This window comes from Gallinula chloropus (assembly GCF_964237585.1).
Source record: "Gallinula chloropus genome assembly, chromosome: 8".
In the NCBI taxonomy this organism is placed as follows: Eukaryota; Metazoa; Chordata; class Aves; order Gruiformes; family Rallidae; genus Gallinula; species Gallinula chloropus.
Window position 1 is genome coordinate 10,428,669 of NC_140093.1, and position 25,373 is coordinate 10,454,041.

Genomic DNA, 25,373 nt, shown 5'->3' on the forward strand with positions numbered 1-25,373 from the left:
TCACAGGAATGATCAGAGAATTGGAAGTTTAGGATCTGGGAGGATTCTTACATTAAGGCAGAAACACAAACCCAATGTCCTCAGTCACTCAGAAGGTTTGTGGTAAAGCTTAGGACAGAATTATGAAGTCAGTCATTTGTCCTCTGGCCAGTAATTCAGCTTATCTACCTGCACCTTAACATGTGTTTAGAACAGATGCACAGATGGCTTATTTGAACAGCCAGCAGCACAGCCTCACACCTGACTTCTGCGAGAGGCCACAGTGCTGTACTGATGGCTATAAAATGGTTTAAAGGACAGGTATTTAACCCTAGAAAAGCAATCAGCAAGGATGGAATATTCTAACCATGAAACCTTTTTTTTCTCCTGTAAACAGTCCCAGATAATTTCCTAAAGGAGCTGAAGACATACACGAGCCAAGGCTTCAGAGTCATTGCCCTGGCTCATAAAGTGCTAAACCTGGGCAAGGATGTAGATGTGAGCAACCTGGAGAGGTGAGGCGTGCTGGTGAGCTGCTGGTATTGATGGGGCATTGCTTTCCTATCTGTTTGTTACAGGCTGCCCTGACCCAAACCTAACCCTCCCCTCTTGCCAAAGGAAACCTATTGGGAAGCTGTACCTCTAACACCTTCCCACAGATGCCAATTACACGTTAATTGTCTGCTTTACTACTGCTCTTACAAGGCTCACAGAGCTGAATTTCAAAATCCGTTAGCAAAGGGTAATGAAAGCTGGTTATTGTTCTACATGGCAACAGATTGGGGCTGCAACAGAAAGTCTGTATGCTGTAATCTGTGAGGTTCAGCCAGTCCCTGCAAATCCCTGTCCCTCTCTCAGCACACCCATCTCTTTTGTGTTGTCCTGTCCTAGAGGCAATGATGTAGAGGATCAGCAGCTTGGCTGAAGCTGCAGAGATGTTGGCATTTTTTGAGTGTTCTTTGTCTTGAACTCATAGCAGTTGTGTTTCCCTGTGGAGCAAGTGTGTTTCCCACTGAGCACGGCTTTCCCATAGAACAAAAAACACAGGGAGACTCTCCTGCTCTGTGCCATCCATGGGAAACTGCACGTGTGTTTCTGTCCTTGCTCCAAGAGAGGAGGCAGAGTCTGGGATGGTGTTCCTGGGCCTCCTAGTGATGGAGAACCGTCTGAAGCCTGAGACAAAGCCTGTGCTGGAAGAGCTGGCTGCTGCTCGCATCAGGAGTGTCATGGTTACAGGTAAATCCCCCAGGCTGCTTCTGTGTCTGTCCTCGCTGCCATGGCACACACAAAGGAGAGAGATTCACTTCTCCAAAATGCTCCATTGCACGTCCATGGTCTCTACCTGGGCTGCCACCGTGCTATGGCAGGTGTGAGGAGCCTGACTCTCCACTGTCCTTGCAGGAGACAACTTGCAGACAGCTGTCACAGTGGCCAGGAGCGCAGGTATGATTCATGCCGGTAGCAAAGTCATCCTTGTGGAAGCAAACGAACCGGAGGGCTCTGCTCCAGCTTCCATTGCCTGGCGACTGGAAGAAAACTGCAAAGCAAACACAGCTGCTCCCCGGGTCAGCACAGCCAGGGGCAGCTGCTTTCGCGTGCCGGGGGGAATTAGCAGAGCTCTTAAAGGCTAAGAACTGGCTCCATGCTGGGGACTTGGAAGCAGCTCTGAGGAACAGAGGAAACCCAGGGGCTAGTTCGTATCTACCCCAGGGTGCATGGAGGTGTGGCATGGGCTGAACACCTGTGTGGGAGAAATGATCAATCCGGCAGTTCTTCACTCAGGGGAATGAGTGGAATAACTACAGGGATAGCTGGCAAGGTTCTGCAGATGCAGCAGGCATTGTGATCACACTTGAAGGGTGCAGAATCAATGTGACGACGCGTACTGGTCTGTGTCGACTCTTTGCTGGGCCAAACTTAAGTGCCTGAACTTGCAGCCTTTGGCTTAAGGGGGATTAGTTACGCGTGGAAAGGCGGCTTGAAAATAAGTACTGCCCGGAGTAAAGCTTTACAAAAGGCGGCTGTGAAAGGCTGTGCCCCGGTTGCCTGGCGGGAGGCTGATTGAGGTGGAAGTGAAATGGTGTGTCACGACCTCGGGCTGAGAATAAATGCTGTCTGTCTTATTCCTAGGAGGCATGTGCCAACACCGAGGAAAAGATCACCTTGGACGGAGAAACCTGCAACTACCATTTTGCAATGAATGGAAAGTCCTATCAGGTTATTATGAAGTTTTTCTACAGCTTGCTGCCAAAAGTAAGTCCAGAGGAAACAAAGCACTTGCTTGCCCTCCCTGTTTATTAAGTGGAGGTGGTGTTCCTGCTAGAGAAAGGTGTTTTTCTGTGGATGGCTGTAACATTGTCACTTCTCATTTTGACAACTCCGGGCAGCCTCCCACCGCGCCTCAGGTTTAACCCCAACAACTTGCTTTCAGCATTTTCTAAGACCTCAGGTGACAAGGGTGGCGGTGGTACTGTGAGCAGCTGTGCAGTGGAGTTGCTCCATGGTCACCTTCTTAGTTTCAGTTTAATTAAAAATCATCAACCCCATTCCCACGTGCAACTGCCATAGCTGGCAGTGGCCTCGGCTCAGCAGGGGCATCTGGAACATCAAACTCCCACATCTAGCAGCAGAAATCTTCGATGCCTGTCACACAGACCATAAAATAGCTGGTGCTGGGACAGATTTTTGCATTTTATACTCTCTGGCCAAGATTTTCAGGTAGGAGAAACCTCAGGCTGAGTGGCGTTATTGTTGCTGTCATCAACCATCTGTTCTGCACTTGGGAAGCACTTACAACACCTTGCTGCTCTAAAGGCTGCTGTAGAGCACGTGGTGATCACTGGCTTCCCAGCACCTCCTGCAGAACAGGCGAAGCAGAAAACAAGGCAGGATGAATCAGATGTTAGAGCAAAACCAAACCCTGAGGGTAGAAAAACCTTGGGAGATGGGATTAGAGGCTTTATGAATGTGTCAGGGAGGACTGGGCTTGGCTGGGTGGAGCCATGGATGCACCAATGCCTCCCCAAGGCAACCCATTGGTCTTTCATGCAGATATTGGTGAATGCAACTGTCTTTGCCAGGATGTCTCCTGGCCAGAAGTCCAGCCTCATTGAAGAGTTTCAGAAACTCAAGTAAGGTTCTCTCGTTTTTTTATTTCCTTGAACCAAATCAATAACGAGTTTTCTTTAAAGTGTGATTGTCCCAGCTAGCACTGCTCCAGGCCCATGTTTTTGACCCTCCTTTGCTCCTCACGTGACCCCTGCTCATATTCTTTGTGTCCACCTTCTTCCCAGTTTCCCTACAGAGATCCCTCTGCCTCAGGGGTACCTGCACCCCTTGTGCAGACGCAGCCACCACTGCTCACCGGTGTGTTATGGAAGGCAGCATTAAATGAGGCTGAGAGAAACATACAGAGGCAGACCCCCATGTATACAAATAGCCCCCTCCCCCAGCCCCTCCTGTGTGTCTGCTGGTGCTGTCCTGGAGGCAGCTTTAGGAAAGCTGAAAACAACCTAATGCCACTGGGAGTCTGACCCCAAAGATGAGCCTTCAGGTCCCCCAAAGGAATGCTTCCTCCCCAAACAGGACTCATGCTAACTATGGATATTGCATAAACATAGTGTGATACCTTCCTGAAAGAGAGTGAATTATTGGTTATGAGGTGCTTTCTCTTGGGATGAAGTTCCTTGCCCTCTCAGAGGGATGTCATGTGTTGTGGTTTAGGAGGTGCTATATTATTTTGGCAATTCCAGTGTCCTTGGGTCTACAAAGATGGCCAAGGAAAAAATGCCAGTCAAAGCCAAGCTGCTGCCACAGGAGCTGCTGCAAATGTGCACACTTCTAGCTTTCCATGGCTTCTGGTACCAGAGGGAAAACAGAGTCTGGAAAAAAGTGGCAGAGTTCCCTTTCCCTTACAGTATCTTTCAAAACTTAATCTTAATTTTGCTGTGTACTCTGCCCCAACACTTGTCCTGTCAAAAGAGCCTCGCTGCCTACTTCAGGGCCAACATGAGGCCCCTGCTCTGATGTACCCAAAAGTGCCAAGCCAGCAGGTGCTCCACCATGGATCCAACAGCTACATGAAAGACTTAACATATTTTTCCTCCTCCTTCTTCCATCAGTTACTACGTGGGCATGTGTGGTGATGGAGCCAATGACTGTGGGGTACGTACGTTCCTGTTAAACTGCATCTCTTTCAACCTAAGGAGTGCTGTGACAAGCCCAGCGCCACTTGTCACTAGTGTTTTCTGGTACACTTGGTCAGCATGTAACTAAAATACTATTTACATGCTTTTTCTTTTAATACTAACATACATGATCATAGAGGATTGCTGTTTTGATCTGTCCCCAGCCCCCTCCCCGAAACAGGGCAGGGAACATTTTTCTTACACACTTGCTCAGATTTCCAATTTACAGTTGTAAATTTGAGGGTCTTAGCCACAAAAATAAGTATTATATTATATATTATATTATTATAATAAATTTTATTTTAGTTCTGTAATAATGCTTTAGCATTTGCCACACCTGAGCACTAAACCAGAGGTGACAAGGCCAGGTGACAGGGAGCTCATAAGACACCAATAAAAGAAATATGAACAGGAGACTGAAAGGAATAGAAAGAGGATAAAATGGCAATTTAAATACCTCAGGAGACTGTCGAGCAGGAGAGGTAGGCACAAACTCCAGCATGGGAAACAGCACACAGGGCAGTTCAAAGGAGTGTAAATAGGTATAATGGGATTAAGTGAACAAAAGAAATATTTAAGCTCTGGGGAAGGGAAGATATCTGGAAAATGAGATCAGCTGGGCCACAGAATAGAAGAAGATCAATTACAAAGGACACTTGAAGCAGAACTTGTAAAGCACCAGTAAACACACTGTGCAGGGTGGGAGGGGAGGAAGGGTGGGTGGATGTATCTCCATCTTCTGGCTCCCATGGATTTCAGGCATTGAAAATGGCCCACGCAGGGATATCGCTGTCAGAGCAGGAGGCATCCGTGGCCTCGCCTTTCACCTCCCAAATCCCCAACATCCAGTGTGTGCCGGAGCTGATTAGGTGAGTGTGCTGGGTGCTGCCTGGCGCAGTCGTGAGACGCTGCTGCCTGCTCCGAGCTTGGTCTGCGGTGGCGTGAGTGGGAGAGCTGATAAACCACCCACGTAAAATACAGCAGGGAGGGTGCTGAGTTTGAAGGGGTTTGAGTTTGAAGGGGTTTGAGTTGCTTTTGATCCTCAAATTTGAGTGGTGTGAGGTTCTTTGTGGTGTTGGGAGGGCATTGCCCGTGGTGGCTGGTATTTTTTGAACAGGCACAGGAGTCCAGTGAAAGGGCAGGTTCAGGTATACCGGTTGCCACAGAACAGATTTGCTTGTCATTGCTTCAAAATACTGATATCCACACACTGTGTGCTGCCCTGGAGCAGCCAGCAATAGTGCCTTTTAACCAGAGGTACGTGAGCACAAGTACCTCTTTGTCTGCAGATGGGTTTGATTCCCACAAAACCATTGAGCAGATTAGTAATGAAAAAGCAATAGCAGCTTAAGCCAGGTTATTAAAATTTTAGCTGCAGAATAAAAACAAAGAACCAAAATGCTGCAGATAAGGGTAGTTAAGTGGCTCTGCAGTATCTTATGACCAAAATATTTGTATTTGGAAATTGAACTGTTTCCTATTCTTGGAGATCCTAAACAAAAGGAGTTGCCCTGCTGGGAAGCAGAAACCACCTGTGGCACTAAACCTGCAGCATTGCAGCTGTAAGGGGAGGGGGGGGTGTTAGCTTTGTTTTGTGTTTTGAGCAGGGAAGGTCGAGCTGCTTTGGTTGCCTCCTTCGCTGTGGTTAAATACCTGACCCTTTATGGACTGATTGTGTTTGTCAGCGCTGCTCTGCTGTTTTGGGTAAGTGTTTCGTGCCCATCTTTTATCAGCACAGTGCTCACCGTATGTTTTTATCTTTAGTGGTATTGCTCAGCAGGGAAGAAAAGGCACGTGGGGTTTCAAGGAACAACAAATATGTGAAAAGCTGGATAATTAATGGCAGGGGGTAGGTTGGTTGTCGGGATCCACAGAATCAGGGAAAAAGCCCAGTGATAAAACTTTGTCTTTTCCAAATGAAGAAAGGGAATTAGAAGGGGGGTGAATCCTGCGTGGCTGGGTGATGGAGACCCAGGAGCAGGATTTGTTGGGGACTTTGGGAGAGCAGGTGCCTTCTGTGCTGGGAAAAAAGCTTTTAAAAGAAGTGAGTGTCTCGGGCAGATGAAGGAAGGTAGTTAAGGAAGAATTACCATGTATATCACTGGAATGTGATGAACGGCCTAAAATTTTAATCCCTAAAAGCCAAACAAAGGAAAAAGGCAAAAGAAATTAATGTATGGATTTACTCTGGGCACTTCTCTGGCCTTAGCTCATGCAAGCCTCCTGTGTGCAGTCCCACAGCCAAGTGAGCTGCTGTGAACCTGCAAGGTAGATCTGAGGCTTGGTAGCAAACAGGCAGTGCTGGTGGGTCACCATGTGAAGCAAGCTTCCCCAGGCATTAGTTTGAGCATGTAACTTTGTCTGTGTTCCCACTGCTCAAAGACATTTCAAACCTGACACAAAGTGAAGCTCTGTCGCTGCTGTTACTGTGGGCTGGGGGTGCGTGACCTGCTCTAGGTGGTCCAAGGGGCAGTGGTATCTGCTGGAGGAAGGGTGGGAAAACATTAAAATGCCAGCAACAATGCTATGAGTTAGCAAGGGGTTCAAGTGAGACCTGGCTGACAACTGGAAAGCTGGGCTTGCTAGTCCTCATGGGGTTGCACCAGGGACATGAGGTGCTGTTGCTGGCCTGACATTGCTCAGAAATAGCATGTCATGCTACAGTTTGTGTCATCAAAGCTGTCACCAGCTCTCAGGTGGTGCTGCCTTTGGTCTCTGTTCCAGCAACTGCAGATCTTTGGGGATTACCAGTGTTTGATACAGGATGTCATCATCACCCTTCCAGTTTGCCTGACAAGTAAGCAGCTCGGGGAAGCCAGCTGTGTGTGTTTGAGAGCCTGAGCATAAAGAGTTGACTTCATTTCCCAATAAAAATTAAAATGAGAAGCCACCTTCTGCTGTAACATCATAACCATCGATGCTAGACCAGTTCCTGGGGCCCAGAGCCTGGGATTTGACTTCATTGGAAACCCGCTGCAAATTCTGTGTGTAACCAATAAGGTTTGAGTGTGAGACTCGACAGGAAGGGGAGCAGCTGCTCTGGTGACTGCTGGTGGGACTCAGATAGTGTAACTTGTCTCCTGGCTCTCCCATGTGATCCCAGTGTGAGACCCAGCATGGCTCTTAGATACCCAAGGAGACGCCCATGGATGGGATGATATTCTCTACCTTCTCTATATGTTTTCCTGAGAGGGGGATTCAGAGAAGGTTTGGGTGGGAAATAGCAGAGACCAAAGCCTTTTCTTGCCTGTTTACCAGGGCCAGGCTTTGCAGCCTTCACCTGTGGTGTGTGGATGGGGGCGTCCGCGTGCAGCTCTTTGCCCAGCCAGTGCAGAGGGATGCTGGTGGGTTGGGTTGCCACAGACTGCAAACACCTCTGGTTTCTCTCCAGTGAGCTTGACTGAAGCCTATCCAAAGCTGGCACCTTATCGCCCTCCTGGCCAGCTCATCTCTCCTCCCTTGCTGCTCTCCATCACCCTCAACGTCATCTTTACTGTAATACTGCATACCTGTGGCTTCCTTCTGGTGAAGCAGCAGCCCTGGTATGTAGCACTGGCCAGCCAGAGGTAAGTTCCTCTTTTTGTCTCTGATCCCAGTTGCAGATCAGTTGCTGCTGTGTGTGGGACACACCAGCTGTCACTGTGGGCTGCAGCCAGGCACACTGCAGGACCTGAGTGGGACAATTCTGCCCCCCTCTCCCTCCCCTCCCACCCCCCCCAATATCCATGTGCATACTCAGCAGAGTGTTGCCAAGGCAAAATTAGGTTGTTGCAGATGCCATCCAGAGATGTAAAGGGCCAACCTGAGGGCTAACACAGGCATGTTTTCCATGCACATGTGGTGCTCCCTACCTGGAAATGTGGAAGCATGGGAGAGGTGGTGGTGCCCATGTCATGGAGCTGTGGCAGACACCCATCACTGGCCTAGTGGCAGCAGCTGGGGTGCCTGGGGACCACCTGCCTCCCTCTGCTCAATGTTGCTGTCCTCCTCTGGGTCCGGCTGCACAGCTCCTCTAGGAATGAACAGTCCAGGGTCTGGGGTTTCTGGAACCCAACCTGACTTAAAAAATGGCTGCAAGTGCAGAAGCACATGGACACCAGAGGGCAAGTGTCCTAGAGTGGTGCACAGGCAGCCAGGGCACGTGTCTTCACAGCCATGTCTCTCAAACACAGCTGCCATCGCCCAGCTGACGATTCGGCACAAACCAGAAAATTAAGAAGGGGTTTCCTGGGGGTTTTGGTTTGTTTTTTTTTTAAACACGTGGTTTTCACTCCTGTGGGGTGATATGTAGCTGGCTGGGTCAGGAAGAACAGGGAACATAATGCTGGGTGTTACCTGACAGACACTGCTCTCCTGGGAACCAGACCGTGTCCCCGACCAGCCCAGGGGGAAACGACACCAGCAGCAGTGCCCTTACTGTCCTCAGTTACGAAAGCACTACTCTGTGGCCACTGTCTTCCATCAACTGCATCATTGTGGCCTTTGTCTTTTCCAAGGGAAAACCCTTCCGGAAGCCCATCTACACCAACTGTAAGTAGAGCTGGAGTATCGTGTACTCCACAGACTCCTGTTCCTGCCTCAAAATCGCCCTGTTGTAAGTGACTGCTGGGGAAGGGATGCTGTGGGGTTTTCTGTACCCACACCAGTTATTGGTGTGTAAAATAATTGCTGGTGGGTGTGAGCTCCCACTTCTCCATTTCAAAGCAGCTCGGTGAACACTGCCTGTGTTAGCTTCTTCCTTGAGATAAAGGGCAGCAGAGCTGAAAAAGGAGAGTGTGTCTCGATGTGCTGGATTTAGCACAGTCCTGTGCAGCATTGGGAACACAGTGTATGAGGATCAGATGTATTTGTTTCCAAATACACGCATCAAAAGGAGTTCCCCTGAGATTCATGGTCTTACCTTGTCTGACTTCCACTCCTAGGGATGAGAGAGAAAAGCCTGTGATACCAATGTTAAAATCCTCTCACAATCATCTTTCTTTTCTGTCTGAGTTTTACAGAGGTGGTTTAGCCCTATGGCCATTGGCTGACTGAGGGCAGGAGTTTGCTTTATCTTAGCAGAGTTGATTTTCTGTAGGTATTTCATTAAAAGGCAGGTCCCAAACCCATTTCACAGAGCATTGGTCATCTGAAGAAGACAGGTGGGACCAGGAGGAAGCTGCCCTGCAAGCAGCCAGGCTGAGAATGGGACAGACTCAGCTGAGAAATCTCCACACACTTCCATGTGTTATATCCCTGTCTGGGGACAATCCTTAGGAGGAAGCAAAGGGCCAGTGCCTTGTTTCTGCCACTTAGCCCTGTCTGTCCCCCTTCCCAGTCCCTGGCAGTGAGAATGTTGCCAGGAGATGGCTGGGAGCTGCTGACCCAAGGTACTGGCTAGTTTTAAGATGCCCAGTTCCTGGTAATTGCCATGAGTTTGGCACCTCCAGACCTCTGAGCCATTTTCATCACTCTGTGGCCTCCGGCTCCATTGGAAGACGATGCAAAGCCCGACACACTCTTTGTGTGGAAGGTGCAGGTATAGCCCACCTTCACTCCCTGCCCCACCTGGGAGGCAGCCCATGAGGACAAGCAGCCTCCTCTGCTGCCTACGGTGCCGGCATATGGCTGAGCACGCAGAGGAGTGAGCGCAGGAGGAGACATGCTGGTGTGCCTCACAGCAGTGCCCTTTCAAGCAAGTTTTCTGTGGTTGTGTAAGAATCAGGATGTGCCAAATCACTTGTGCAAGAACAAACAGTGTAGGTGGTGAGCTTTGTGACAGGCTGCTGGGGAGGATCTCCTCTACCTTCAGTTCAACGGGGGGGAAATAAGCAAAAGGCATTTTACCTGATGGCAGTTTTACAGCACTAGCATTTGGGGCTCCTGTCAGCTTATCTGCAGAGTTTGGTCACCAAAACCACTCTTTGCAAGGGCCACAAATGCTCTTCTTCCTCCAGATGTATTTTCAGTCCTCCTGGCCCTCCAGCTTGCAGTCTGCCTCTTCCTCTTCTTCGCAGACATTGATGCTGTGTACAGCAGCATGCAGGTAAGCACAAACGGGACACCTTTTCATGCCACATATTTTGATGGCCCTTTACCTAAGCAGGCAGAGCAGAAGCTGCAGCTACAGTAATCTTGGAAATGAATTTGCTGACCTGATGCTGACTGGGCAACCCTTTCAAACTGCTCTAAACGTCCTTCTGACAAGGGCTTGATTAATGAGGTGGTCCTCCTCTCCTCTAAAGACTGGGTGGCACTGGGGAGAAGCAAAAATGCTTATACCTTGCTGAGCTTTTCTTCTGAACAGAAAAGCACAATGGGGTGGGTTGTGGTTTTGCTGGCTGGAGGCGGCTTGTTGGCCAGTGAAGCGAGAGGGCAGGAATTGCTGCTGCCCCCGCTGCCTCCTGGAGCTGGATGAGCTGACGCAGGGCCAGGCCCTCAGCCAGGGCTCAGTGCAGGCAGTTGCCTCCAGCATGCTGCCCAGCGTCTGGAACAGCTGAGCCCCATGGCTTGGCCCCAGTCATCCTGCATGGGGGATGGATTCAGGTGGAGGCCTGTCCTTAGGGACACGCAGAGGAGCTGCACATGCGCATTAGCTGCAGCTCCCAGAGAGTATTTGGGCACAAGACCCTGTCCCTGATCTGCAGGCTTCTGCAGCAGCTTCAGTGGCTGAGATCAGTTAGGCAGCTCCGTGCTGTGGGGAATCTGGCATCAAACCTTCCATGATGTCTGTGACAAGGAATTACTGTCACTTCCTACTGCCTCCTCCATGCTTGCCACTGGGAAAATGTTAGTCAGCCTCTCAAATCATTAGGAACAGATGCAAATCTTGGCAAGGCATTTGAAACTAATTGCTGTTTGTGTCTTTTCCAACAGCTTCTTTGCACGCCTGTGATTTGGAGGGTTTATGTTTTACTGATGCTCTTGGTCACCTTCTGCATATCATTTTTTACAGAGGTAAGTGCAATTGTTTACCACCACCTCCCTGGGGTGAACAGGAGCACTGTGCAGTTAGGTCTTTCTACCCCTGTTTGCAGTTGCACTGTCCTCCTGCAGACCATAAACCCTCAACCAGGATTTTTTTTGTTCCTTTTCCCCGTAAGACTCGATGTGTATCAGTCAAATCCATTTTATGCAGCGATGACGTTGAGTGCAGCTGCCTGGGAGGAGCCCGCTGCCCAGGCTTGCAGGGGGGGCAGACTGCAGCGTGGGTCAGTGATTTTAAAACCACCACTTTCCTCTTGCCCGACCATCAACCAGCCAGAGATGTGCTGGCTTGTGCAGTCGGGTTTTGCAGTAATGACTAAGCCCAAAAGCATTTTGTGGGTTGAGGCTGGTGGTGTCCAGCACCAGGTATTGTCCCCTCCAACGAGGGGCAGTGACCAGTCATCCCACGGCCCTAGGAAGAAAAACATGCCCCTGGGTTGTCCCCTCCAGCTAAACAGACTGAGATCAGTGTTGTCCTGATACAATCAAGCAGAGCTTTCCTGTGGCATCCAGCAGCTGCACTATGGAAGGGGAGTGGGTGTGGGCGCCCAGCGTGATGCTCCCCTCAGGGCTCAGGGGCTGCACATGTAGCTTCTGTCCCTGAGTGGTCCTCCCTCCCTGTGGAGGGCAGCAGCATTGACCCTGTGCCATGTCACTCCACAGGATGTTATCTTGCAGAACAAGCACCTCTGGCTGCTGATTAAAGCCTGTTTTGGGTACCAGTCGAAGAGCCAGTACCGAAAGTGGCAGAGGATGCTGCAGAGGGATCCCAACTGGCCTCCCATAAACACAAAGAGCTTTGCAGCAGAATCCACGGATGAGATTTACATTAACCCTACCTATGAACACCGGGAAGGGGACTAGGTGAGACTCTGCTGCTGGGCACAGGGCTGCGTGGTGCTCACAGCCCTCCCCGCTGGCCCCGAACAGCCTGGGTTTTCATTCTGCCACGTGCTCCCGGCTCAGACGTTTGGAATCCCTGCACAAAGCCTCCCGTTCAGGGCAGGCTGGGCCCACGCTGGCTGTGCCTCGCAGCTCAGGCAATGATGGTTTTCTCAGCTGCTGGTAAAGTAACAGCTCTGCCTCTACTCCATGGCAACAGCAGGTCTTGGAACTACAAAGACTCAGAAATACCGAATACAGCAAAGCGACGGTTTCTGCTGCTCCGTGACACACGTTCACTCCCTCAGACACCGCTCACCCAAATTCTACCAGTGCCCCCACCAGGCTTGATGGAAAGGAAGCCCAAAATAAGTGACCCCATGCTGATGGCCCAGAGGAGCACACACACAGTTGCAAAACCCCGAGTTGAATTAAATACTGCAGTTTCCAAGAACCACAGGAAAGCTCCCCGGATGAAGTAATCCCAGTTTTCTTCCGTGCCAGAGTGAATTACAGATGGGAGAGGGCACACATGCACGATGTCCTTGCCCAGTGCTCCCTTGCCAGTTCTTGCAGACATAATGCCCTGAGAATAGGAAAGGTTAAAGCTCCCAGCTTGCTGTAAACCCAGACTGGGGAGGATATGCATGGTTTAAGCTTGTGGAGTGCAGCAGAGCTGCTGCAGGCACACGTGATCCCTCCAGCCTGTGCTCTGCCCCCACCACATCCTGGCCCAGCTCAGACAGAAAGCAGGTTGTTAGGTTTGGTTGTGCTTAGAAACAGGGCTTTTCGTGGGCTCTGAAGCACAGCTGCTGGATGGGTACAAGCAGCTGAGCCCCTCTGCTTGCTCTTTTAGCTTCAAGTTGTTGAACCACCTAATTACTTTAGTCATGAAAGAAGCTTTGATTACATTTGCAAGAAGCAAAATAGGACTTTCAGTTTTATTACATGTTTTTCCATATTAAAAAAAACATTTATTTAAATATTGTAAGAGGGGCCACTACAAAATACAACCAGAAGTCTTGGCTTTGTTATTTCAAATATCAAAACAACTGATGTTAAAAAAAACCCCCTTCTGATCCTGTTATGTACATGTTAAGCATCGACAGAAATAGCAAACCTCTGAGAGACAGCTGTTTTGCTCTCATCTCTTCTTACAGTCCAGGCAGCTGCATGTAGCAAAAGCAACACAGGATTTAATATTCTTACACGTGGTCTGCAAGTAACTTTGTCCCAGACATGCAAGCCAGATACTCTCAGTGAAGAGTAATAAATTGCACTTTTCCAAACCCATTTTTTCCCCCGAAGACAAACCACACGTCAGCTTTGTGACAAGGGAATAGCAGGGCTCAGTATGTTTGGAGATGGGGCACAGGTGCTGCACAACTCATTCTTCAATTGCACTGACCACAGCACTATAGGGACCCTGGCTTTGCCTTCCTGCTCGCTGGAGAAAGATCTTGCTTGTGCCATGGCTACAAACTGCTTAAGTTCACCTTCTGGTCACTGAAAAGCCAATGGTTCCAGCTTTGGCAGTGGGGGTGGGGGCAAAGGCTCCTGGCTGCCCTTGCAGTCCATGGTGGTCTGTCTTTAAACTCAGTGGTCTGGCAGACTAGAATCTGCCAGGCTAGAATCACAGTATTGGAGGGGAGCTTAAAAATCATCTAGTAAGCTTGGTTAGGTCCAGTGCCAACAATTACTGTACTTGTGAAGGAACAAACAAATGACAGACAAAGAGCTAGCTAGGTTTTTGTCAGAGTTTGGGGGTCTGCTGCTCCCAAAGGGAGACAGAGAAACCAAGGGAAAGAGACGTTTTCCAAGCAGGGGAAAACCAAACAAAACACCATCATGCTAAAACCAGAGCACTCATTTAAAACACTGAGGGATACACCCTGTAAGTCCCACCCACCCTTCCTTCCTTCCTCCCTCCTGCCCTTGCAGGAGCATCTCAGTTTAGCACTGCAGGCACAGGCTCTGAGACACGGTTCCTGCCTTGTCTGCCCTTGTGCAGGCATGGGAACCTGGGGTTTTCCACTTGCACAGGCCAAGCTGGAGGTTGCACAATAAACCCTCAGCAATGCTTTTCCATTACTTTCGATTAAAAAACCCCCCAACAAATCAAACAAACAAAAGTAAAAATATTAAGGATGAAATAGGTTATTCACAAAAAGAGCCTAGAGGACATAACTGATAAAAATAGGGTGTGTGGAGAAAGCCTGTGCCAGCCCTCAGCAGAACACCAGGGCTGTGAGAACAGAGGATTTGCAAGTACTCCCAGACTACTACAAAAAGTCGTTACAGGCAATAAAAATCAGCCTGGCAAGCAGGCTGGTGCTGCTCTCAGCAAGGGCAACACAGTTGTTAGTAAGTCTCAGCGTCAGTTGTGGCTGCAAACTGTCCTGGGTCCCTCCTGGCCAGGAGCTTGCTGACCAGCTCCGAGCTTGCCCTGCAGCCCGTCAGTACTGTTTCTCTCTGGATCTGCTCCGGAGCAAGCCCAGCAAGGAGAAGGCACCAGCAGCAGCTGTTACAAACCCAATGGCGCCGATTGCTCGTTTGGCCTGCACAGGGGAAACGAAACACAAGCTGGGAAAGCAATAAGCTTTTTTTTTAACCCCCCAGGTATGTTAATAAAGAGCAGGCAGAGATAATCAAGGCAATTAAATGAGAGGCACCTGCCCTGCAGGCAGGAGTGGTAACACCCGGGTGTTTATCCTCGGGCTTTGTTATTCAGTAGGAGGGAACTACCAGGGTGCAGACGGACCACAGGGTGAGCCTCCTGGGAGGCGTGGTTTGGATCCCATGCCTGGGGCTTTATTGTCCTGGTGCAGTCTTCAGGCTGTACCCCGGTCCTGAGGCTCACATAGAGCAGCAAGGAGGTGCCCTGTGGGGTGTGCAGGGGTAAACCCCGGTTACTTACCTGGTCCGAGACCGCCTCGCCGTAGCGGAGCAGCGTCACGAAGTGCTCGCAGTTGTTGCCAAGCAGGTCGTAGGACACCTCCTGGTCGATAAGGTACTCGGCGCGCCGGATGATCTCCTCTACCGGGAGGGGAGGGTAGGTACCATCGTACTTGTTGTTGATGTGGTAGGTGTCGTTTCCCACCACCTCCTTCAGGAGCTGCATCCTCACCCGGGCCTTTCTGCTGAACACTGACTTGGCGCTGGAGAACGTGGCTGGGGGCCCTTCATCTGGGGAAGGTGGGATGAGTTGAGCCATGCAGGCCCTGTCTGGCCCCTCCAAGACCTCAGAGAGGTTTCAGGCTGGCTCCTAGAAAGGCCACCTGCACACGGGCTCCAACAGTAACCCATGGTGGATGACAGGGCTCCCAGGTCACCCTAAAGACCCCTCTGCATGTTGCTGCACTGCACCAGCCTTACCTACAGGTACGCCTTACCTACAGGTGTTACGTTGATGATGTACCCATCCCCCAGGTAGAGGGCCCAGTGCTGGTAAGCTGGCCGGAAGATCTCGATCAGGTCCCCGGGCTCAGGGTTGCCGGGGTAGGTGGTGCTGAAGCTGGCGACAGCTGCCATCTCAAGAGCGTGAGGTCAGGACATGCCCCTCTTGCTGGGCAGGCTCAACGAGAGGCACAGTGGAGAGCCTGGGGGGTGGCAGGCAGGGACATCGTTAGGGCACAGTGATACAGCACGCAGACCCCAGACAGGAGCCCCCTGGCTGCTGCTGCTGTTGCGGTCCCCCTCTCTGCAGGGCCCTGGCTCTGGCGGCCGGTCCTGCCTGCGAACGATGGGCTGCCGCGGGGTACGGAACGGAACGAAACGGCCGTCCCTCCCGACCAGCGCTGCCGCGAAGGGTGAAGCCTTTGCGGGCGGGCAGCCAACCCGCAGAGTCCGTGCCCGGCTCACCCGCCGCACGGCCGCCTCCCGGCCAGCGGCCTGAACGGTTCCCACCGCAAGACCCCGCCGGTCCCTTCCCGGCCGCGCTCCTTTGGGGCTCTGCTCCTACCGGGTCCGGACCGGCTCCGGTGGAGGGGGGACAGCTTCCCAGGGGGGCGCCTGGCGTGCCGAGCCCGTCCCCAGGCTCCGGGTTACCCCTGCAGTCTAGCACCCGGCTCGGGCCAAATCCCCCGCACCCCCTCCATAGCGCTTACCCCCAGCTCCCGTCCCGCTGCCGCCGTGACCGTTCTGCCTCTCCGGGGACCGGGGAGGGCGGGGTGGGGGTGTGATGGGCAGCGGCGGAAGCTAGGCCGGGTCCTGGCTCCTCCCGACCGCTATAAATGGCCGGGTTCCGGGGCAGGCGGCATTTCCACGATCCCTAGGGGCGGGGAGGGGATGGTGGGGTTGCCAGCCAGCCAGGCAGCCAAGCAGGCGCTCTACTCCGCCTGCGGAGGCTCCGCTCCAGAGGGTGTTCCCACAGCCGCCCGTCGGGTGGAAAAGCTCGTCCCATCCTCGGGGAAGATGGGGCACCGCCTCCTCTTCCCCTGGAGTCTCTGCCACGGTTCCCTTGGCCCCTCGAGCCCGCGGGGGTGGGCTCCGGTGTGCGGAGCCGGGGGGTAAGTGAGCATCCCTCACCAGGGAACGTTTCGAGAGGGAAAGGGGATGCTGCCGTTTCACTTCTTTCCTGGTGAAGAGGTGGAGCTCAGGCTAAATTCAAATGGCTGTTCTAGGCAAAAAGATTTATAGGAGGGCTTTTCATGTGTCTTTCATGTTGTGTCACAGGAATTTCCTTGGGGACATCAGAGGAGTCTCATGATCAAGCCTGGCCAGAGCCCTCTGACCTAGGGGCAGGCAGCCCGAGCACAGGTACCGCTGTTCTCCTTGGCTCTTGGCAGCACAGGATGCTGAGAAGGAGGGTTTGCTGTCAACTAACCTGCTCTCTGGGTGAGTTGGAGTAAACAATGAGTAAGCAGTGTATTTAAAGCTCAGCATTTCAAAGTCAGGTGAGCAAGTTGGTTGATTTAAAAGATCAGAGCAGCAGCAGACTGATCATCTGGCTGCCTTCTATTGACATGGTTAATGTGGTGGAGCATTGAATTGCAGTTTTGCACTTGTTTCAAGCCTGAAGTATTTGCAAAACTTTGCAGTGGAAAGCCAAGGCAATTCTTCTTGTCTTGGGGGGGTGGGGGGGAGCTTATCCACGAAAACCCAGAACTCTGCTGTACCCAGGCACTGCTGGGCTCTGTTGCTTGGGAGAGCTGGGATCCTGCAGGGAAAGGACCAGCCTGTCCTCCCACTGACTGCAAGGGGAGGAGAGCATGGTCGGCACCACTCAGCGGGCACGGAATCACGCTGTTAGCAAGCACGAGGGCACAATGGGAGGCTGCTGCTGAGCAGGCAGGAAAGATGCTTTTATAATGGTGGTGAAATTCCAGCATAAGGTTGACAGTTCGTTTGTGCCTGAGCAGGTCTCGTGCTGATTTGTTCTCATCCTGTAATGAGGCTGACAGCCCCTTGCCATTCACGTCCGAAGTAGCTGTTCTGTGTGTGTACAGACAGCTGGCATGCTCGTGAATGGACCAGAATAAAATGCCTTTTGTCTACCTAACTGTTGGTGGAAGTTAGCCAGAAAAGTATTTTTAACAGCACACATGAGTTTATGGATAAAAGGGAAAAGGGAGAAAGCACAAGTAAATAACAACCAGCATTATGGCAGAAAGGATGGGAAGCCCACACTGTTCTTTTTTGTAATCAGATGTGAACTCACAAAGGACTGGGAAAGCATCAGGGAAGGGTTAATGATGCTTTCCTTATGTCCCAAAGCTTCATTTATAGCACTGAAAATTCATTCAGGGCTTGGACAAGGCTCAGGCAGCCTTGGTCTCCTGAGCCATGGGGGTCTGGCTGGGTCTGGTGCGTTACTAGGCCTTCATCCTCTGCTGCAGGGGGTCCTTGGCATGGCCTGGGACTGAGCTGATGCAGATCTTTACCCAGGTTTATCAGAGAGTGGCAGCTTCAGACTTTGCAGAAACCCCAAGGAGAATTTTTGACACCATCTCATCCTTCAGAAAGTGTTTGTTAAGGTATGCTCTTGCCTAGCACCCGCAGGCTGATGTCAGCCCTGCTTCCTGTCCACTCTACCCTCACAGTGAGGAGGTGGCTTTGCTTCAAACAATCCCATCTTCTAGTCCAGGACTGCCAGTGGGGGCAACAGGGTTGTCTTTTTTTACTCCACCTGTCATCAAATGAGCTCAGTGTCATCTTACCTATTTCTCTCCTCAGATGGACATACCCTACCAGGAGAGGAGCAAGAACTGTGTCCAACTCTTCCCCTCTCCATGGAAGAAGGATTTGGGTGACATGATCTCATGAAGACCTGCCTGGGATGCTATAATTAATTCTGACCTCATCAGTCTATGATTTGTGCATCTTATCAGTGTGCTGACAAATTCTGTCTGGGTTTTGTGTATTTCAAAGAACCTCTGAAGACAATAGTGTCTATAATGTGATTTAGGACATATTTCAATTTTGGGGTACAACATGAGATCTGAGAGAGACTTCAGAGAAACAAGGATTTCCAGCAAAAGCAATTATTTATTTATTTATTACATCTTCTCAAAGTACTAGAAATACTGTTACAGTAAAAGAGCTGAAAGTAATACCAATCAATTGGAAAAACACTGCTAATTACAGGTGTGTATTTCAGGATTCATTTTGATCAAAAGCAGAGTTCACAATGTAGCCAAAATCTTGCTGGCCTATTCTGTCAGTTGATCCGTCCCTGGACCATCTCAAAGAAGATTCCCTTGATATCGTAACTGTGTCCCTCTTCCTTCTGTATGGTGGATAAAAAACACAACCAACAACCAGATTTAATTTCTGGTCTTATCTGTAGTGAGAGGTAAAAGCAACAGTGTGAGCATGAATGAGGTCAGATACTGGAGAAGGCCAGGTTTTGTGGTAGAGATGCCAATGCCCTGTGTAAAGGAAATGGCACGTGCTCCATTCTGGGAAAAAGTGATGCTTTTCCCTGGCATTATTCAGATGAGATGCTGAATGCTGTATTCCTTTCTGGCCCCGTGGGTATGTGATTAATGGGTTTTTTAAGGGTTAGGGGTGTATGTGTCCTGACTCTGCTGAATGTAGCAATGCTTGGAAAAACCTTACCTGACCAGGTACACGGTAGAGGAGATGATAATGACGATGACAACTACGCCTGCCACAACTCCAACGACGATGGCAACTGTATGGTCCTTGGCACCCTCGACATCCTCTGAGGAAGGATCTTCAACTGAAGAAGAAATAAGAGCCCTGTGAGTGAAAGCTAAGCATACTGTGGACAGAACCTTTCCCTCAACTCTGGCCTGTCTGCTTGGTTTATGCTGTGTTCTCTGATGAATGTACCTTTCTGGAGTGGTGTCAGGCCCAGGCCCTGTATGCTCTACAGAGCCCTGCCATCATGTCCTCTGGTACCTCTCCACTGGGGGATCTGCCCCCACTTCTTTCTGCTTGCGTGACCACAGGCTCTTACCCACTGGGTTACTAAATTACAGCATGGAAGCGAAGAGCAAGGTCAGTCCTCTGCATAAGGACACCTCTTTTTGGAAACATTGTGTGTAATGCAGAGGGTGGGATCAGAAATAGTGTTATTACCTATCCTCTCATCCTCACAGACTGGTCCTGTGTACAGGTCGGAACATTCACAGAGGTGTGAGGTGCTGTTGGTGGCTTCAGAGCAAACTCCATCATTCTTACAAGGATTTGGCATACAGGGTCCACCTTGCAAAAAGGAAGGAGAAATACATCAGACTCTCAGATAACCCATCCCTGAGAGAATTGTTCTTCCTTAGATTTTGCTGACCCCCAGTGCTGGACATCTCCTGTATTTTAAGGCACATTACTTGTACCTAACAACTGGAATAAGGGAAAGATAGACTGTTCCTATGACAAAACATCAGAGCAAGAGTCATGGTATGCTGTACACACTGCTGCAACTATCCCCACCTCAGCAATGTCCTATAAGCAGTAAGCCAAGGCTTCTTAGCATCAAAGACAACATGATAGTGGTTGACTTACTCCTGTAACATCCACGACTGTAGTTTGAAATGCCACAGATTTCATCAGCTCCACACACTATGTTAGAGCAAGAGACAGTGGAGCTTTCTGTGCACTGGCACCTCTGAGAGCAGTCATCAGTGGTGAATATTTCTCCAATCTGAAAGACAGCAATTTAAAGTTAAAACAAATACTAAAATCAGCCAGAAAAAAACATGGGAGTACTGGGGCCCCATGCTGCTCTCTGTGACGCCTTCTTGATGAATGGTAATGGCAGATTTTTTTATTTTTAGTAGTTTTTACAAAAAAGAAAGGAAGCATCTTAGTAATCCAGCTCTTTGAAACTCAAGAAGACAAAAGAAGCGTTTGGGGTATGAGACAATGTCTAACTGTTGGTTGCTGGAGGTAAGAGATGGGCAGATGCATTGCATCATGCCCCCAGTGCAACAGGGAAATGCCACGTGCCAGTTTTCTGGCAAGTGCCACCTGTTCATAGTGTCTCCCTCCTGCCATAAAAACAATCCTTGCTGGCCTAGGCCTTTTCTGTACCAGTTCTGTAGTGTCAAAAACTAGAAGTCTAGGAGATTATAAAGCTATTCTGTCCTGCAGTGGCAATGGGTACTCGTCAGAATCTGGCCTTGCTCGGGGCTCCCTTTGTGTCATAGCAACTTTACAGACCTTTAACCCTGCTTATGCCACTGAGAGGAGAGGGACCAGAGTGACTGGCAAAAATTCTCTGCAACTGGTGTGTTGCAAACTTTAGAGCCTCTGAGGCTATTATTTAGCATAGTAAAGGTGAAGAATTAGCATGGAGGTGATTTTCTCCAAGTGCCTGCCTTGAGTATTCTGGCAGGCAAAGTATTTTGCAGAGGCAGAGCAAGTGATCTAGTCTCTCTTCCTTTCCTCCAGCGACCAAATTTTATTGAACAGTTGCTCTTTGTTTCTAATGCAAAATTATGTGCTGAGAAGAATAAGGAGATTGTAAAAATAATTAGCAGAAGAAAATATCGTTTGATGTTGCAGGAGCTGTCTGACCTGCGGAGAGACTGTACCTCATAGTATTTGTTCAGGTATGTGCAGCCACACTGTCTGTAAGGCACGCAGTCAAAGCCACTAAGAACGTAGCCAGGGAGACATTCACAGCCTTCCACACAGGGGGATTCACACTCAGAGGGGCTGGTCAGGTCGTTGCAGGATGCTGGGCATGCGGATGTGCATGAGCTGTAGTTGCTGTTGGCAGGACACGATATACCTGTAAAAATAAGGAGAGTCTAGTTACAGCAGGCTGCTGGGCACTGCTTGCACGATGCCCTCTGAGGGCACTGAATCCATCCAGAGGATGCTACTGTTCTGAAGGAGGCAATATGATGCAGGCACACACAGAGACGTGCATGCACACGTGATAGTTCTGAAGCTGTAAGGAAAGCGTTCAGAAGACAGGGAATGCATAAACAAAGCTATTTGTATGCTGTGTTCTCATTCATGGTGTTCACTGGTGTCAAATAACTTCTCAGATGTTCAGGGTAGCTGCCCTGCAAGTATCAGGGCTGTTTCACAACTCTGGGAACTGTGTTTCACCGGGAATTCAAAGTCATCTGCTCAAAGGTGATGCAGGGGAAATATGGCTTGATGAATCCCCCAGCGTGACAAAAAATTAGAGGGAAAAGGATTGAGGTTATTTTAAGTTTTATTTCAGTATTCTTTAGTCTGGATCGTTTTGAGTTTTCAGCTGAATCTTTTTTTTTTAATCTTGAAATTTCACAGAAAAAAAAAGTCAGTATGTTTTATAGATTTAAAACCAGATTGAAATGAAATGCTTTTCCTTCAGATTCGTGGCTTGTGATGGTCTCCAAAAATTGTAACTTTTTTTCCCAGTTGGGAATGGGGACATTTTTTGTTCTTACACAAAACTTCTGATGACTGCTCTGCTTTCCTAAGTAGTTTTCTAAGTGGGGTTCTAAATGTGAAAGCCACTGTAAGACACAGAAGAGAGGAAAGAAGAGCAAATATGCATGTAACACTGAACAGTGACTGAAGCGTGAATCAACATACTTCTACTCCCTGAGAAGCTTTGATATACGGTGAGTCTAGAAAAAGCCTTGTAACTCAGATTTTGAGAGTCCTGTAGGCAGAAACCATACTTTGGTCCTTCCTGTGCTTACCACAAACTGTCTGTTGCCTCCAGCCATCCATGCTGACTCCTTGCTGCTGACAAGCCAGCACGTATTCCTCCAGACTGCGACATAAGATAGCATCCTCATCTCCTTGCACGCACACATCAAACAGGCAGCTCCTATGTGCAACATGAGAAAGAATTCATTCTCAATACCTTTGTTATTGTTTATTTGCAGTTGCTTTTCTGCCCAGCTCTGAGTTAGTTCCATTTTCCTGTATCTTGCTGACAGGAGGGGATAAAGGAAATAAAAAGGAATAAAAAAAACCAAACAGCCACATGGCTGGGAAGATCAGGTCATTTGCTGTGCAGCTACTGCTAGCATGTGAGGATATGAACAAGGTACCTGACTACTTGTCACAGTAAGTTATTCTTTGCTATCTGCCTCTGATTTGGGCTATGTTTTGCTTATAAAGCCCTGTTTAGTGCTGCTAAGTCTTGTAGCTGGACTATACACATCTTTCAATACATAGGTGTCCTCTCCATGTCTGTATGCCTTAAATATTGACACAGAATTCAGTTTTACTTGGTGTTTGTTTGCTTCTCAGCTTTGCTTATCATCTGAATATCCATGGCCTGACTTTCAGAGGCATTGACATCTGAGATGGATGGGGTCTGCAAGCATGTGGCACCTCAGAAAAATCAGGCAACCACAAAGAAGGTAAAACAGGCTCCCCTACCAAGTTCTAGGATGAGGAGGAAAGTAGGCTTATGTGAAGAATTGGGATATATACTTTGAAGCCAGTGGTTATTTGGCTTAATTAGCATTCTTCTCACAGCTAAGACAGGCCTTGAAGTGGGCATCTTTAAACATTAATTACAACCATATGACTAAATAAAACTGGCAGCTACTTGGCAATTTTGTGGCTGATGATGGATGAATGATGTATGTGGGGGTGAATCAACAGGTTTCATACAGCTCAAAAGGAATTGTAGATGTAGGAGGCCAGAGCAGCCTTGAAACACAGCAGAGGCAGCTTTCTTGAAGATGCCAAATGAGTTACTGTTCATTAACCTGTTTTTTGCACTTCTCCATGAAAGATTCAAGATGTGTCACTGACAGTGTCAGCACTTGTGGCTATAGCACACAGGCTGGACTTAGAATTGCTAAAAGGAAACTGATCGAGCCAGGAAGCAAATTCTCACTGAAGGTGGATAGGCACTGTGAGCATGCTGGAAATCCCAGCCTTCAGGGATGATGCTTATCACAGCTGCTCTGTCGGTGTAGGAAAAGGGGAAAGCTGCTTTCTAAAGGTAAGTGAAAAGTGAAACTCTAAATAGATGGAAAGACACATCATCACAATTATTTAAAAATAAATAAGGGGATTTAAATGTATCAATGGAAGCATTGGGCTAAGGTCTCCAATGACACGTACTAACCTCAATTCCTGTTAATACCCTGGACACTGAAGATGCAAAGTTCTTGTCAGAAGCTAGCACCAAAATGATTTTGCAGACGGGGAGAGGAACTGTCTACAGTTGACACTTACGTGAAATAGAAATCTGGTGAGACCACAGAATGACAGTTTTTGAAAGGACCATTTGAGTCAGTCAGGATCTGACATCTGGATGTTTTGTTTTCGTTCCCCAGCTGATTTTCATTGCAGCCTTGGAAGAGCCCTGTATCTGGTTCCTCCTCAGAATCAGCTGTTGGGCTGACATCTCGTCTGGAAATGAAGTCATTATGAAACCATCAGTTCTCTGTACAGCAACATGCAGGGTACTACTTGCTAAGTAACACCACAAGAGTACTACTTCTTGTGGTATAAGTGTAAGCTTATTTGTCTCTCATGATTATTCCTGAATGACGAGACAGATAAAGCAAATCAAAGACCTACTAGAACACTTCCAAGCATCTCAGAGACTTAGAGATATTTAAATCAAAAGGGCTAGCTTTAATTGTATCTTTTGAAATTCTGCATGACACAGGCTTCATCCAATGCCTCTTTCATCCAGTGTATTCAATAAAACTTGAATGTTAGAATTATACAACTGGCATAGGACACTCTTTCTTGGACATATGCTCACTTCCACTGAACAACTGGCTGCGTGCCTGAAGTGCCAGAATTCTCTGCTAGGCACAGCTTTCAGAGCTCCTTTATGCTCAGCAGTAGCCTTCATACAGTTTTCTGCTCTTCTGGCAACAGCTTTCTGCTGTTGTGGCAGACAAGTTCTTGCAGCCAATTTATATCCTGACAGCTAATACAACTCCATTTACTTTCTGAAAAAGTTCTGTGTTAGAGGCTAAGCAACTTCCAAAGGTCTTTTAAAGTAAATTGAGAAGGAAGTAAACAATTTTCCCTGCTTGCTTCAGTGTTCTGTATGGACTAATTAGCACAGAATTTACCTGACCACAAATACCACACTTGTTTATACTGAAAAGAATGTCCTTACTTTTTGTGTAATGGCAGAAAACACTAGACAGCCATGAAAGTAAGGAAATCAAACTCTTCAAGAGCCTCCTGGGAGGACCTGTGAATTCATCTTGATGCTCAAAGCTACCTTCATGTTCTAGCGGGAGGGATGATGCTAAACCAAAATTTTCTCTCCCTCAGTCCCATTCAGCATAACATGGTGCATTTATCTTTTTCAGGAAAGATCTTACTAATCCCTGTGCCCTGGCAATTGTAATGGTTGTGGCTACAAAGAGGGATGCTGAACTGGAGCAATGCAGTGATAGTTCAGGTCTCTTTTGGCTAGACAGAAGGGCACCAATTCTATGATGGTTCACCTTAGTGATGAGCAGAAAAAGTCCCTACACTCAGACCAAGGGAAAAAGAAAGACTGGCAATAAGACAGGATACTAACTATGGCTTAATTCACTCACTTGTAGTGGCTGTACTTGCCAGGGATAATAAGTAGAAAATTAAGTACCTGACACGAGATGTTCTTTTCAGAGGAACTTTCCAGCTCTCACCGAATACATTCACACTCTTCACCCAAACACCATCTGGGTTCGTGAAGTCATTTCTGCGTTGCCCATCAAAGTTACCACACAAGCCTTCCACTCTGTTCATGTAGGTGTTGGCCAGCTTTATATCTAGGGGAAGAAGAATACCCACAAACCGTTACACAGAAATCAGTGCTTCTGAATGTACAGAAGAGGTGGGAAACAGTGCTAAGTACCCCATTTCGTGATTCAGAGCAGAGTTGGTCATATGACAATGGGCCTCATGCAGAGCATATGCACAGCCCTTAACATTCATGTTCATACATATATTCATGGCTGTTTCTGTGCT

General features: G+C 48.8%; 2 protein-coding genes across 2 annotated transcripts in view; one reads left to right on the forward strand and one right to left on the reverse strand.

Moving 5' to 3' along the window:
* The window catches only part of ATP13A5 (ATPase 13A5), a gene marked incomplete at both ends in the record, with an annotated part of 31,497 nt that extends 19,501 nt beyond the window's left edge, over positions 1 to 11,996 (forward strand). Inside the window, 14 exons of the mRNA XM_084267195.1 lie at positions 377 to 494; positions 1,091 to 1,215; positions 1,381 to 1,544; positions 2,110 to 2,232; positions 3,031 to 3,110; positions 4,101 to 4,143; positions 4,926 to 5,035; positions 5,774 to 5,870; positions 6,891 to 6,963; positions 7,558 to 7,732; positions 8,509 to 8,696; positions 10,103 to 10,191; positions 11,022 to 11,102; positions 11,796 to 11,996. Coding sequence (XP_084123321.1) covers positions 377 to 494; positions 1,091 to 1,215; positions 1,381 to 1,544; positions 2,110 to 2,232; positions 3,031 to 3,110; positions 4,101 to 4,143; positions 4,926 to 5,035; positions 5,774 to 5,870; positions 6,891 to 6,963; positions 7,558 to 7,732; positions 8,509 to 8,696; positions 10,103 to 10,191; positions 11,022 to 11,102; positions 11,796 to 11,996 — 1,667 coding nt within the window. The remainder of the gene's footprint in view (positions 1 to 376; positions 495 to 1,090; positions 1,216 to 1,380; positions 1,545 to 2,109; positions 2,233 to 3,030; positions 3,111 to 4,100; positions 4,144 to 4,925; positions 5,036 to 5,773; positions 5,871 to 6,890; positions 6,964 to 7,557; positions 7,733 to 8,508; positions 8,697 to 10,102; positions 10,192 to 11,021; positions 11,103 to 11,795) is intronic.
* A 975-nt stretch (positions 11,997 to 12,971) lies between these two features.
* Positions 12,972 to 16,155, reverse strand: PLAAT1 (phospholipase A and acyltransferase 1). Its single transcript, XM_084267217.1, has 4 exons — positions 16,121 to 16,155; positions 15,407 to 15,613; positions 14,932 to 15,200; positions 12,972 to 14,572 (listed from the first exon to the last, which is right to left on the reverse strand). Exons 2-4 carry the CDS (start codon positions 15,543 to 15,545, stop codon positions 14,471 to 14,473), a joined length of 510 nt encoding a protein of 169 aa, XP_084123343.1. The 5' UTR covers positions 15,546 to 15,613; positions 16,121 to 16,155; the 3' UTR covers positions 12,972 to 14,470.
* Positions 16,156 to 25,373: the final 9,218 nt, after the last annotated feature.

Coding starts and splice junctions, on each gene's coding strand:
- PLAAT1 (XM_084267217.1), bottom strand. CDS start 15,545: ATGGCAGCTGTCGCCAGCTTCAGCACCACCTACCCCGGCAACCCTGAG. Junction 15,201..15,406: donor CATCAACGTAACACCTGTAG/GTAAGGCGTACC, acceptor CACCTTCCCCAG/ATGAAGGGCCCCCAGCCACG. Junction 14,573..14,931: donor GCGAGGCGGTCTCGGACCAG/GTAAGTAACCGG, acceptor TCCCCTGTGCAG/GCCAAACGAGCAATCGGCGC.